The following is a 14,016-nucleotide window of genomic DNA, read 5'->3' on the forward strand; positions in this document are numbered from 1 at the left end:
ATAGGCCCCCAGTTTCTTCCATCTTGTGGGATTTCTGCTGAGAGGTCTGCTGTTAGTCTGATGGACTTCCTTTTGTTGATGATCTGACCTTTCACTCTAGCTGCATTTAACATTTTTTCTTTCATTTCAACTGTGGAAAATCTAATGATTATGTGTCTTGGGGATGATCTTTCTGTTAAGTATCTTACTGGGATTCTCTGCATTTCCTGGATTGCAACATTGGCCTCTCTAGATACGTTGGGGAAGTTGTCATGGATAACATCCTAAAATATGTTTTCCAAGTTGCTTAAACCCTCCCCATCTCTTTCGGGGACATCACTGAGTCACAAATTGGTCTCTTTATGTGATCCCATATTTCTCAGAGGTTTTATTCATTTCTTTTTATTATTCTTTCTCTATTCTTGTCTGACCATCTTATTTCAGAAAGCCAGTCTTCAAGATCTGAGATTATTTCATCTACTTGGTTTATTTCTGCTATTAATGCTGTTATTACATCATATAAATTCTTATATTGTGTTTTCTAGCTCTATCAGGTTGGTTACATTCTTTTCTATGCTGGCTATTTTGTCCACCAGCTCCTGCATCATTTTATTGTGAGTCTTAGCTTCCTTGGATTGAGTTTCAATGTACTACTGTATCTCAATGATCTTCATTCCTATCCATATTCTGTATTCTATTTCTGTCATTTCAGCTATTTCAGCCCAGTTCATATCCCTTGCTGGAAAGGAGGTCTGGTCATTTGGAGGAAAGAAGGCACTCTGGCTTTTTGAGTTGTCGGAATTTTTTCTCATCTTTGTGGGATAATGTTTCTTCAATCCTTGAAACTGCTGACCTTCAGATGGGTTTTTTCTTTTATTCTATTTGATGACCTTGAGGGTTTGATTGTGTTATAAGGTGGATTCAGCCAAGTGGCTTTGTTTCTGGAAGATTTTAGGTGGGTATGGCTCAGCTCCCAAATCTTTGACTGTATGCTTTAACTCCTGGGGACATGTATTGGGCCCTGACTTTGTTCTCTGGCTCCTTAACCTTAGGAATCCACTTCACTAGTGGGGAAAGTGCTCCCAGAACACTGGTCACTACACTCCAATGGGTGGAGTCAGTCAATTGTTTCTTAGTGCAGTGACATCAGGATCCTTTCTCATTTGCACATGCTAGCAACAGCAGCATGGCAGAGTGCATGCTCATTGGTTATGACAGTGTGCTAGGGGGTTTCTGGGATCTCTGCCTTTGTAGGGGCATTCACCACAGTGGTGGAAGCAATGCAGCTCTGGGGGATGGGAGTCCATGCTGGTGACTGCATGCAGTCATGCTGGTAGTGGTGTTGACACAGGGGTGGGGCACTAGCAGGTGTATGTGTGCTTTCTGTGTGCCACAGGCAGGGGTGGTCACTCAGGGAAAGGTCTGCTGTTTTCTCTGCCTAGTTTCACTCCCAAGGCAGTGTTGATGCAAGGGCAAAGTGCTAGTGGAGGCAGGGCTTGCTGGCTGTGGCTGCCAAGGCTCCAAGTGCAGTGGCAGTCATTTGGGAAACATACTGGCAGGGCAAGGAAGGGAAACCCCACCTATACACACAAACACCAGCAAAGCAATATGAGAAACTGCTGTGGCCCAGGGGAAGCTACAATGTGGGGAGGGAGTGGGTGGGCTGGTGAGTGGCTGTGAGAGCTGCCCAGCTGGAGCTTTCTACTGATCAGGCATGGTCCACCAGTGCAGGAGTTATGATGTGGGCCCCCAGCACACCCAAGCCCTTTGAGTTCCACATCAGCTGGCTACCCTTACCACTTCTATAAGCACCTCTCCTTGCCAACTCAAGTGTCCATAGAGGTCATGGGGTCTCCTGCTGCCCGTATTCCAGAGGCCTGTGGCAAGAGTGGGTTACTCCTTGCCAGTTCAACTCAACCACTCCCCCAGAGGTGTTGGGGCCAAAAACAAGTCCCAGTGCATGGTAAACCTATTTAGGTTTGCCAGCTTTCTCCCCCTTTAGACCAGCTTCTGTCTATATGAGTGAGATATTCTGGAGCATGCTGTGGCAATGGCTTTAGTTGCACAGGGTGCAACTAGGGTCCACTCTTAGAGCCTTCTGCAAAAGTATATTAGGTTGGTGCAAAAGTAATTGCATTTTATCATTAAAAGTAATGACAAAAACTGTGATTATTTTTGCACCAACCTAATATCTTTAAAGTGTATGCAACATGAACATGAAAGCTTTCCAGAGAAACAGAAGCTTAAAAAATTAATCACCAGTAGACCAACTTTCCAAATAAGTGAATAGATGTCCTTCAGGAAACAGGCAACAGGCAAATAATATAAGAAGGAAATATTCATCTACACAGAGAAAGAATAGAATTGGAGATAATACATAAATAAATATATAACATTTTTAAATTCTAGATTCATTAACTTCCCTTGCCTTTGTCTGTTTTGTTATTCTTCTATGTATTTTAATGAAAAATATATTTTAGACACTATTTATATTTATTGTGTTGTGCTGTCAATATCCATTTATATTTACTCATATATTCACCATTTTCTTTATCATTTCCTGCATTTTTATGATCTTACGGGGCATCAATTTCCATCTGTCTAAAATACTTTCCTGTGAATTTCTTTTAGTTCTACATGCTTTGTTTGATTTGTTCCAAATAATTTTATTTTCTTTGTAGCAATTCTAAATTCAATATATTTTTAATTTTAATTCTTAATTGTTCATTGTTTGTTATTATACAGAAATTTAGTTAATTGTTGTGTGTTTATTTTGTATCCTCACTTTTGGTGAACTCATCTCTTCATCTAGGAGATTCTTTTAAATTTATTGAGAGTTTCTACATAGATAATTATTTTATCTGAAAATAGGAATAGTTTTATTTTTTATTTTCCAATTTAATCTTTCCAATTTGCCTTGGAATATCATTTCATTAATATCTGCAGTTTTCTTCAGACTTTCCTTCTTTACTCTTGCATTTGGTGAATAATTGTTCTTTCTCAAACTTCTTGAGATAGGAACTTTGATTACTGATTTCAATCCTTTCCTTTTTAGTAATGTATCATTTAGTGCTGCCAATTTTCTTCTCAGTGCTGCTTTATCTGGATCTCACACATATTCTGTTTTTATTGGGAGGAGAGTTTTATTCATGCCAATTAGACTTTGTTGGTTGACGATGTTTACGAGTTCTTCTACGTCCTTGATGATAATGCCTACTAGTTCTATCAGTTGCTGAGTTTGAGTGTTGAAGTCATCCTGACTCCAACCTTTTGCTCCAGCCCATGCCATTGTGCATAAGCGTGCAGCGAATCTCTGCAGCCACAAATGTGCTTGTAGCCAGAACCAAGAACAACACCTACCATAGATTCCACCAGCACTTGTCACCAATCATCAATGCTATGGACCCTAGCTGCTTGAGTTAATGAGACACCATGTACCTGCAGACCAAGACCATGACGTGCTTCTGCACTTGGCACCCTATGCAACTAGAGCCATTTCCACAGCATGCTCTGGAATACCACACTCAAGTAGTTGAAAGTATTTCCTTACCAAAAGCAATCCATAAAACCTGAAAGACATGACTGTTTCTTAAATGTGCTGAAACCTATACAAGGCCACAAGGATCATGAAAAATCATGGAAACATGACATTATCAAAGGAATACAATAAACAGTAATCAGCCTCAAAGAAATGGAGAGCCACAAACTGCCTAAAAAGAAATTCAAAATAATTGCTCCAAAGTAACTCAGCGAGATATAAAATAATACAGATAAATAATTTAACCAAGCCTGGAAAATGATACAAAAAGCAATTAGAAGTTTATTAAAGAGATAGAAAACATTTTTTAAAAACAGAAATGTTAGAGCTAAAGAATATAATGGCAAAGAACACAAAAGCAATAGAGAGCTTCAATAGCAGACTTAAGCACAAGTAATAATCAGCCAACTTAAAAAATAGTTTACTTGAAATCCAGTCAGATAAGAAAAAAGAATGAAGAAAACCTACGGGATATATGGGGCACTATCAAGAAAACTCACATTGAAATTATGGTAGTCTAATTAAAAGAAGGTAAGAGAAGAGGGCAGAAAGCTTGTCAAAAGAAGTAATGGCTGGAAACTTCCTAAATCTGAGGAAAGACATGGACATCTAGATACATGAAGCTCAAAATTCCCCAGATATATTCAACTTCAAGAAGAATTCATTAAGAAATATTATAATCGAAGCATCAAAAATCAAATACACAGAAAGAATGCTGAAATTAGAACAAGGGGGCTTTTCATGTACAAGAAAAACTCCATTAGTCTCTAAACAGATTTATTTGCAGAAACCTTGTAGGACAAGAGACAGTGGGTTATTACATTCAAAGTAATAAAATAAAAAGTACTGCAACCAAGAATATTTACCTAGCAAAGCTGTCCTTCAAAAATAAGAGTGAGATAAAGACTTTCTTATATAAACAAAAGCTTAGGAAGTTAATCACCTAAATCATCCTAAAGAATCATCCTAAAGAATTCTCTTTAGGACGTTTGATGAGAAAATTAGACTTGCCTCATCAAACATCCTAAAGAGAATTCTTCAAGTTAAAATGAAAGGACACTATTTAGAGGGGGCAGGGCCAAGATGGCCAACTAGAAGCAGCAGAGATCAGAGGCTCCCATCAAAAAGAACCATAACAGTATGGGAGTACTGCACCAGCAACTAAGATAATCCAGGTTCTGTCATCAGAACTGACTAGGTAGTTGGCATCCCATGGAGTAGAAGGAAGAGCAGTGTGGTGCGGCGGCCCACCTGAGAGCCACATGGGGCAGGGGAGACCCAACTCCCCAGCCAAGGGCGATCGTGAATAAGTGTGCTACCCAACCTTAGAAAACGTGCTTTTTCCATGGAACTGTGCAACCCACAAATTGGAAGATCTCACTCGTGAACCCACACCACTGGGTCCTAGGGTCGCAATCATGGAGCCCTGTGGATTTTCAATAGCCACCAAGCTAGAATCTGCTTAACCCTGGTGAACTCCTGGGGGGAGGGGCGACCAGCACCACAGCTGTGGTTGCTTGCTGTCTAAGCCATTTGAGCTCCTTTTGGGAGGGGCAGCAGCCAACATTGGGACTGATAGCTGCCTAATATATAGCAGCCATCTCTATAGCCCCAGGCTGTGCTTCTCCTCAGCTGGAGCTGCGGAGGCTGGATAGCTTTGTCTCAGGCAGTATCCCCCACAGCCCAACATACTGGCTGTGGCAGACAGCGCACAGAGTGCCTCTTCAGGCCTGACTCTGACCCATCCCTACTTATGGGTGGAGCCTCCCTGCAGGAACTCAAATAACTCTAGCCAGGGTCTCCAGGACAGAATTCTGATCTCCCTGGGCCTGAGCCCCTAGGAAGAGGGGGTGCAGTCTCCACAGACTAGCAGACTTAGTTTTTTCTCCTGCTAGTTCTGAGGAATCCAGACAGCTCAGATGAGTGAGTTTCCCCCAAGCAAAGCACGTCCCCTCCACCAAGGTACAGTCAAAATGCTTTGTTAAATGGGTCCTGCTCCCCATGCCACCCAACTGGGTGAGACCTTCCAACAGGGGTTGTTAGACATCTATACAGGAGCATTCCTGCTGGCATCAGGTTGGTGCCCCTGAAGGTCAGAGATCTAAGAGGAAGAAGCAAACACCCATCTTTGCTGTTCTCCGGCCTCCTCAAGTGACATCTCCAGATGCGGGAGTGAACCAGATGAGTAGAGCCTGAAGTGAACCCCCAGCAACTGCAGCATCCTTATAGAAGAGGGACCTGACCATTGCAAGAAAAACAAACAAACAGAAAGCAACAACAGCATCAACCACAACAAGAAAATGTCCCCACAAAAACCTCATCCAAGGGTCCACAGACGACAAACTCAATCAAGAAGGTGAGAATGCTAAAAACCCAAAAGGCCAAAGTACCTTTTCTCCTCCAAATGGTTGAAATACTTCTCCAGCAAGGGTGCATAACTGGACGGAGGATGAAATAGATGAATTGACAGAAGTAGGCTTTTTAAGGTGGGAATAACAAACTCTGCTGAGCTAAAGGAACATGTTCTAACCCAATGCAAAGAAGCTAAGAACCTTGATAAAAGGTTACAGGAGCTGCTAACTAGAATAACCAGTTTAAAGTGGAACATAAATAATGTGACAGAGCTGAAAAACACAAGATGAGAACTTTGTGAATCATACACAAATGTCAATAGCTGAATGGACTAAGCAGAAAAAAGAATATCAGAGTTTAAGACCATCTTACTGCAATAAGGCATGCAGACAAGATTAGAGAAAAAAGAATGAAAAAGAACAAACAAAACCTCCAAGAAATATGGGACTATATGAAAAGACTGAACATACAATTGATTGGAGTACCTGAAAAAGATAGGGCGAGTGGAATGCAGTTGGAAAATATACTTCACAATATTATCCAGGAGAATTTCTCCAACCTAGCAAGTCAGGACAACATTCAAATTCAGGAAATGCAGAGAATACCACTAAGATACTCCATGAGAAAATCAACCCCAAGACACATAATCATGAGATTATCCAAGTTCAAAATGAAGAAAAATGTTAAGCACAGCTAGAGAGAAAGGCCAGGTCATCTACAGAGGGAAGCCCATCAGACTAACAGCAGACCTCTCAGCAGAAACACTACAAGCCAGAAGAGAGTGAGGGCCAATATTCAACATTCTTAAAGAATTTTCAACTCAGAATTTCTTATCCAACCAAACTAATCTTTTTTTTTAATTTATATATATAATTGCCCTTTAGGTTCTGGAGTACATGTGGAGAACATGCAAGATTGTTGCATAGGTACATACATGGCAATGTGGTTTGCTGCCTCAATCCCTATCGCCTATATCTGGCATTTCTCCACATTATCCCTCTACAACTCCCTACTGCCCGCTGTCCCTCCCCTAGTCCCCACCAACAGACCCCAGTGTGTGATGCTCCCCTCCCTGTGTCCATGTGATCTCATTGTTCAACACCCACCTATGAATGAGAACATGCAGTGTTTAATTCTCTATTCTTGTGTCAGTTTGCTGAGAATGATGGTTTACAGATTCATCCATGTCCCTACAAAGGGCATGAACTCTTTGTTTTTTATGGCTGCATTGTATTCCATGGTGTATATGTGTCACATTTTCCCTGTCCAGTGTCATCCATGGGCATTTGGGTTGGTTCCACATCTTTGCTATTGTAAATAGTGCCACAATGAACATATGTGTGCATGTGTCTTTGTAATAGAAAAATTTATAATCCTTTGGATATATACCCAGTAATGGGATTGCTGAGTCAAATGGAATTTCTATTTCTAGGTCCTTGAGGAATTGCCACACTGTCTTCCACAAGGGTTGAACTAATTTACACTACCACCAACAGTGAAAAGTGTTCCTATTTCTTTTTTTGTGTTTTTTTTTGTGAGATGGAGTTTTGCTCTTGTTACCCAGGCTGGAGTGCAATGGCGCGATCTTGGCTCACCGCAACCTCCGCCTCCTGGGTTCAGGCAATTCTCCTGCCTCAGCCTCCTGAGTAGCTGGGATTACAGGCACGCGCCACCATGCCCAGCTAATTTTTTGTATTTTTAGTAGAGACGGGGTTTCACCATGTTGACCAGGATGGTCTCGATCTCTTGACCTTGTGATCCACCCGCCTCGGCCTCCCAAAGTGCTGGGATTACAGGCTTGAGCCACCACGCCCGGCCAAGTGTTCCTATTTCTCCACATCCTCTCCAACATCTGCTGTTTCCAGATTTTTTAATGATTGCCATTCTAACTGGCATGAGATGATATCTCAGTGTGGTTTTGATTTGCATTTCTCTAATGACCAGTGGTAATGAGCATTTTTTCATATGTTAGTTGGCTGCATATGTTTAAGTCTGCTGCTATAGAACTCAACTGCCTTTTTTTCCCAGATGCTCTGTCCTGGGAAGTTGGGGCTTTATTTATAAGTCCCTGACGTGCTGCTGCCTTTTTTCAGAGATGCCCTGCCCAGCAAGGAGGTAGCCTAGTTCCAGTGTGCCAGCAGAGGCATTGCTGAGCTGCCATGAGCTCTGCCCATCTGCTGTGTGAACTTCCTTGTGGTTTTGTTTATAGAGGTATAGTTAGAACTGCCTCGGTAATGGGGGTCCGTCTCAGTAATGGTGGAGTGTCTCTGCAATGGCGGACTGCCTCTGTAATGGTGGATTGCCTTGGTAATGGCGGACTGCCTCAGTAATGTTAGATGCCCTTCCCCCCACAGAGCTGGACCATCCCGCGTCCAGCTGTGCTTGCTGCAAAACTCTCAATCCAGAGCATTTCAGATTGCTGGTCTTTGTGGGGGTGGGACCCGCTGAGCCAGACCACCTGGCTCCCTGTTTCAGCTGCCTTTTTTTCTGTTGAATGGGTGATTCTGTCTCCCAGGTGTTCCAGGGGCCAATTGAAACAGCACCCAGATTTGTGTTTTTGTGTGGAGATCCACTGCACCAGCTGCAACAGCTGTGCTGGAGACTCGTGGCACTTTTCCTCCTGGGAATCTCCTGGTCTGTGGGCAGTAAAAATTCATTTGGAAATGTGGTGATCACTCACCCTCTGCATTCTCACTTGGAACTGCACTCCAGAGCTGTTCCTATTTGGCCATCTTGGATCGTCTCTACCAAACTAATTTTTATAAGCAAATGAGAAATAAAATACTTTCCAGACAAGCAAATGCTGAGGGATTTTTGTCACTACCAGACCTGCCTTTTAAGAGCTCCTGAGGAAGTACTAAATATGGAAAGGAAAAACCAGTATCACCCACTGCAAAAACACTCCAAAACATAAAGACTAATGTTACTATGAAGAAACTGCATCAACTAGTGTGCAAAATAACAAGATAGCATCATAATGACAGTTTCAAATATTAAACTTATTATAACAATATTAACATAACAATATTAACCTTAAATATAAATGGGCTAAACACCCCAATTTAAAACACAGATTGACAAATTGGATAAACAGTCAAACACACATCAGTGTGCTGTATTATGGAACCTCAAAAAAGTCAAAATAGTTCAAGCAATATTAAGCAAAGAAGACAAAGCTAGAAACATCACTTTTACTGATTTCAAATTATATCACAAAGCTAAAGTAATCAAAACAGTGTGGTACTGGCACAAAAAACAGACACACAGATCAATGGAACAAAATAGAAAGACAAGAAATAAATCAACATATATACAGCAATTAATTTTCCACAAAGGCACCAAAAATACACAATGGAGAAAGGATAGTCTCTTTAATAAATGGTTTTGGAAAAACTCCATATTCACATGCAAAAGAATGAAACTGGATGCTTACTTACACCATACACAAAAATCAACTCACAATGGATTAAAGACCTAAACAAAAGACCTGAAACTATAAAACTCCTAGAGAAAAGCAAAGGGAAAATCTCCTTGATGTTGGCCTTCTCAATGAGTTTAAGATTTGATTCCAAAAGCACAGGCAACAAAAGCAAAAATAAGAAAGTAAAATTATCTCAAACTAAAAATCTTCTGCACAACAATGGATACAAAATAAAAAGACAGAATTGACAGGAAACTATTTGCAAAACGTGTATATTATAAGGCATTAAGATTTAAAATACCTAAGGAATTCACACAACTTAATGGCAAAAAAAAAGGCACAAATAACTGGGTTTAAAAATAGGCAAAGGTCTGAATAGATATTTTTAAAAAGAAAACTTACAAATGGCCAATATGTATTTGAAACATGTAGTTGAAAATATACTCAATACTAATCTTCAGCAAAATGCAAATCAAAACACAAGATTTCTTCTCACACCTGAAAGTATGGCTACCACCAAAAAGTCAAGTAGTAACAAGTGCTGGTTAGGGTGTGAAGAAAAGGGAACCATTGTACACTGTTGGTGGAAGATAAATTGGTACAGCCATAATGAATACAATGTAGAGTTTCCTCCAAAACTTTAAAATAGAACTACCATATAACCCAGCAATTTTTCTTCTAGGTATATCACATAATAAATGAAATTAGGATATCAAAGAGATACCTCCACTCCCATGTTCATTCAATATTATTCAAAGTAGCCAAGATACAGAAATAACCTAAGTGTCCATAAATGGGTAAATAGATAAACTATGCTACATTTACACAGTGAAATATAACTCAGCCTTTAAAGAAAACAAGGAGATCCCTTATGACAACATGGATGAATCCGGATGATGCTATGCTAAGTGAAATAAAGAAGATAGAGAAAAATACTGCATAATCTCACTTATATGGGGGGAAAATATTCTGTAGATAGAAAAAGAGAGTAGAGTGAAGCAAAGTGTGGGGGGAATAGGAGATCTAGGTCAAAAAGTACAAAGTTGCAGTTAAGTAGGGTGAATTAGTCTAGGCATATACAACATGTGGACTATAGTTAGGGTATTGTATACTAAAAATATGCTGAGAGTAGATTTTAGTCACTTCTACCACACACACACACACACACATGCACACGTGCGTAACTATATGAGGTAATAGACATGTTAGTCTACTTAAATATAGTTATCATTTCATTATGTACTTGTATACCAAGTTGTACAACATTATGTTGTACATCTTAAATATATACAATAAAAATGCAGAAAAAGAAAAATATTCCACTCCCATTTTTTTTATGGTATCAGATAAGAAACTCACTGTCTTTTCTAAATGATTTTCCTCTATAAGAATGAATTCTTTCTCGCTATTTCTTTAAAGGTTTTTCTGTTTTTAATTTTCAAAAGTTTAATTAGCATGGATTTCCTTGGGTGTATCCTATTTGAGGTTTCTCAACTTCTTGAATCTATGCTCTATATGTCTTTCAAAAAATTTAGGAAGTTTTTTGCTGTCATTTATTTGAATACTTGCTCAGTCCCTCTTTAATCCTCCTGTCCTTCTGAAACATCCGCAATATGAATGCTAGCTCTATTTTTACTGTCTCACAGGTATATATAGCCCTGAAGAGGTTTTCTTTTTCTTTTTCTGGGAACTCTGTGAAAATCAGATACATGGGGAAAGAGGAAAAATATCATACCCGGTTTGGCCTGGAGCCTCAAGAAGGCTTCCTACATGACAGGAAACAACATTTAGGTTGATATGTATAGCATAAGTAGGCATTATCCAGGTGAGGGGGAAAATGTGTTTCATTTAGAGGTATTGCACATAGGAGGGTCTGAAGACATCAAAGAAAATACACGTTTAAGGATTTCAAAGACCAAATAATTAGTTTTTAGTTTCTGTGCTTATGGCGGAGAGGAAACGTGGTGAGAGATGAAAAAAATCTGGCCATATTCAGGATCTGAACTAATCTATTTAAATTTATGGCCATGGTTAGTGTATTGAGGATTGGAAGAGAGTGAGAAACAAAGTGGAAAGCTGGCTAGGGCTTATTAGTCAAGGTTCACCAGAGAAACAGATTTAATAGGATGTATGCATGCATGTGTGAGTGTCTGTGTCTGTGTGTATAAGAGGTGTGTGTGTGTGTGTGAGAGAGAGAGAGAGAAAGAGAGAGAGATTAAGAATTAGCCTTATGTGATTATTTTGGTAGCTAGCAAATCCTTGATACACAGAGGAGACAAGCAGATTGGAAATTCCAGCAAGAGCTTATATTGCAATCTTGAGTCCAAAGGCAGTCTGGAGGCAGAATTTCTTTTTCTTTGAAAGATCCTCAATCTTATCTCTTAAGGTCTTCAACTGATTAGAAAAGGTCTATTCATATTACAGAGAGTAAACTGCTTCAGTCCAAGTCTAATGATTTAAGTGTTAATCACATCTAAAAAATACCCTTGCGGTAATATCGATCCTGGTATTTAACCTGAACTTACAGCAAATAACTACTTTTGAAAAATAAATGTAAATATCATTTTTTAAAATTTTCAGCATATTAAGTGTTCTGGACATATGAAACATTTTGTTTTTGTTAATTATAAATTTAATTTTTTAAAGGTAACTAACTATGGACCTCTAATTTACTACCTGGTGTCTGAAAATCCATTACTGGCATCTACTAAAAAACTTTGTACTAGCTAATTATATATAAACATATATTTCAAAGACAGGCACTCAATTTCCTTTTATTATTATATCTATGGGATATTATTATATTAAATTCTACAAAAATAATAGTCATCACCAAGATAGTATTTTTCTACCAAGCTCTCTCTTCAGAGCCCCCTTAATCTCCTTGTTCCTGAGGCTGTAGATCAGGGGGTTCAACATGGGAATCACAACTGTGTAGAACACAGACACCACCTTGTTCTGATCAGTTGAGTAGCTGGACTTGGGCATCACATAAATGAAGGTAATGGTCCCATAGAACAGAGTTACCGCTGTGAGGTGGGAGGTGCAGGTAGAGAAGGCTTTGTGGCGCCCGTCTGTGGAGTGCATCTTCAGGATGGTGATGAGGATGTAGATGTAGGAGATAGCTATGACACACACCGTGACAATAACAATGAAGCCAACAGAAAATGAGGAAACAATTGTGAAGAAACTGATATCAGAACAGGAGAGTTCAAGTAAAGGAATGAAATCACAGAAAAAATGATTGACTCTGTTTGGTCCACAGAAACATAAGGAAAAGAAGGTACGAGTATAGGAAACAGCATTGAGAAAACCAGCTATGTAAACCACTAGGAATAACTGGACACAGACTTGCATGGACATTTTGTTTGAATAAAGCAGTGGGCTGCAAATTGCCACAAAGCGGTCATAGGCCATAGCAGCCAGAAGGATGCATTCAACTGTCCCAAAGAAAACTGTTGAACTAAGCTGGATGGCACATCCAAGGTGGGAGATCATATTTCTGTCCACCAGGAAGTTTACAAGCATGTTGGGTGTGACAGAAGATGAATAGCCCATGTCAGCAAAAGCCAAGTGACTCAGAAAAAAGTACATAGGATGATGGAGCTGAGAAGATATTCTGATAAGAATGATTGTGCTGAGATTCCCAGATATGGTCACCAGGTAGATGCATAGGATGATCATGAAGAGGATGACTCGAAGGATTGGATCATCTGTTAAGCCCAATAAGATGAACTCTGTCACAGCAGTGTGATTCCCATCCTTCAGGGAGTCCATGAGACAAAGTAGCTGCTGCCAAAATGAATCTGTGATGACAACAGCACATGAAATCAGTTATAAATTTGATGGTTTCATTTGCATTGAAACATGCATGGAGGTTATTATGAACAGATATATCATTCAAATAAAGTTTGGACTAAAAATTAAGTATTTTTGTTATTTCCAGTTGAAACTTTATTATGTCATCTAGTTTGAAATACGAATGTTAGCACTATGCAAAACATTATTTGAGTAATATTCAAAACATCATGAAAGTACATTTTGAAAAAGATTAAATTATTTCATAATGTAACTGTGTATTCTAATTGGAGTACTATTGAATGAAATAATACTATTTTGGAAATGATATACAGTTGGATAAAGTCTAAGTTTAAAAACTCAAACAGCTTACCTAGGTTCACCCAGTTAGTGGCCAGCTTGACCCTCATCTCCAAGTTTTCTGGTTTTTAATCTTTAACTGGTTGTCCAAAGTGGCTGGTTGTCTGTGATTCTAGAGCATGTAGACCAATAAGCAAAGTAGGTATTTCCACATGATATTTACTAATAGTGTGTTTCCAAAGTATCTCATAGCTAGTAAATTTATCAATATGATAGCTGAGTATCAAGTTTAGATCATGTTAAAAGATCACATGAGCTTCTTTATCTTTTGAAAAGATAATAAATAATCCTGACAAATTAAATTATTAATTCACACTGAATTGACTGTGAAATGTAATTCAGTTGACGTCGTTTGCTAACTGATTGCAAGATTACCTCCACTGTATTTCTCAGCTATGACTTGTGAGTACATACATAATTTTAAAGTGTTCTCAAATGGTAAATGAAAATCAGCATATCAAATTTACTCATAAAAGTCAGTCTTACCTCTTGAAATAAGAATGCATTCCTCTCAGTTATAAATTCAAAGTCCTTGTTATTATATAGAGCCATATTATATTATTGTTTG

General features: G+C 39.1%; 1 protein-coding gene across 1 annotated transcript; it reads right to left on the minus strand.

Moving 5' to 3' along the window:
- Positions 1–12,053: 12,053 nt before the first annotated feature.
- LOC116525084 (olfactory receptor 502-like) lies at positions 12,054–13,067 on the minus strand. The gene has a single exon (XM_032240651.1). It carries the CDS (start codon positions 13,065–13,067, stop codon positions 12,120–12,122), a length of 948 nt encoding a protein of 315 aa, XP_032096542.1. The 3' UTR covers positions 12,054–12,119.
- Between the last annotated feature and the right edge of the window lie 949 nt (positions 13,068–14,016).

The sequence above is a fragment of the Sapajus apella genome, unplaced genomic scaffold, assembly GCF_009761245.1.
Source record: "Sapajus apella isolate SASKATOON/1434 unplaced genomic scaffold, GSC_monkey_1.0 scaffold47, whole genome shotgun sequence".
Taxonomy (NCBI): domain Eukaryota; kingdom Metazoa; phylum Chordata; class Mammalia; order Primates; family Cebidae; genus Sapajus; species Sapajus apella.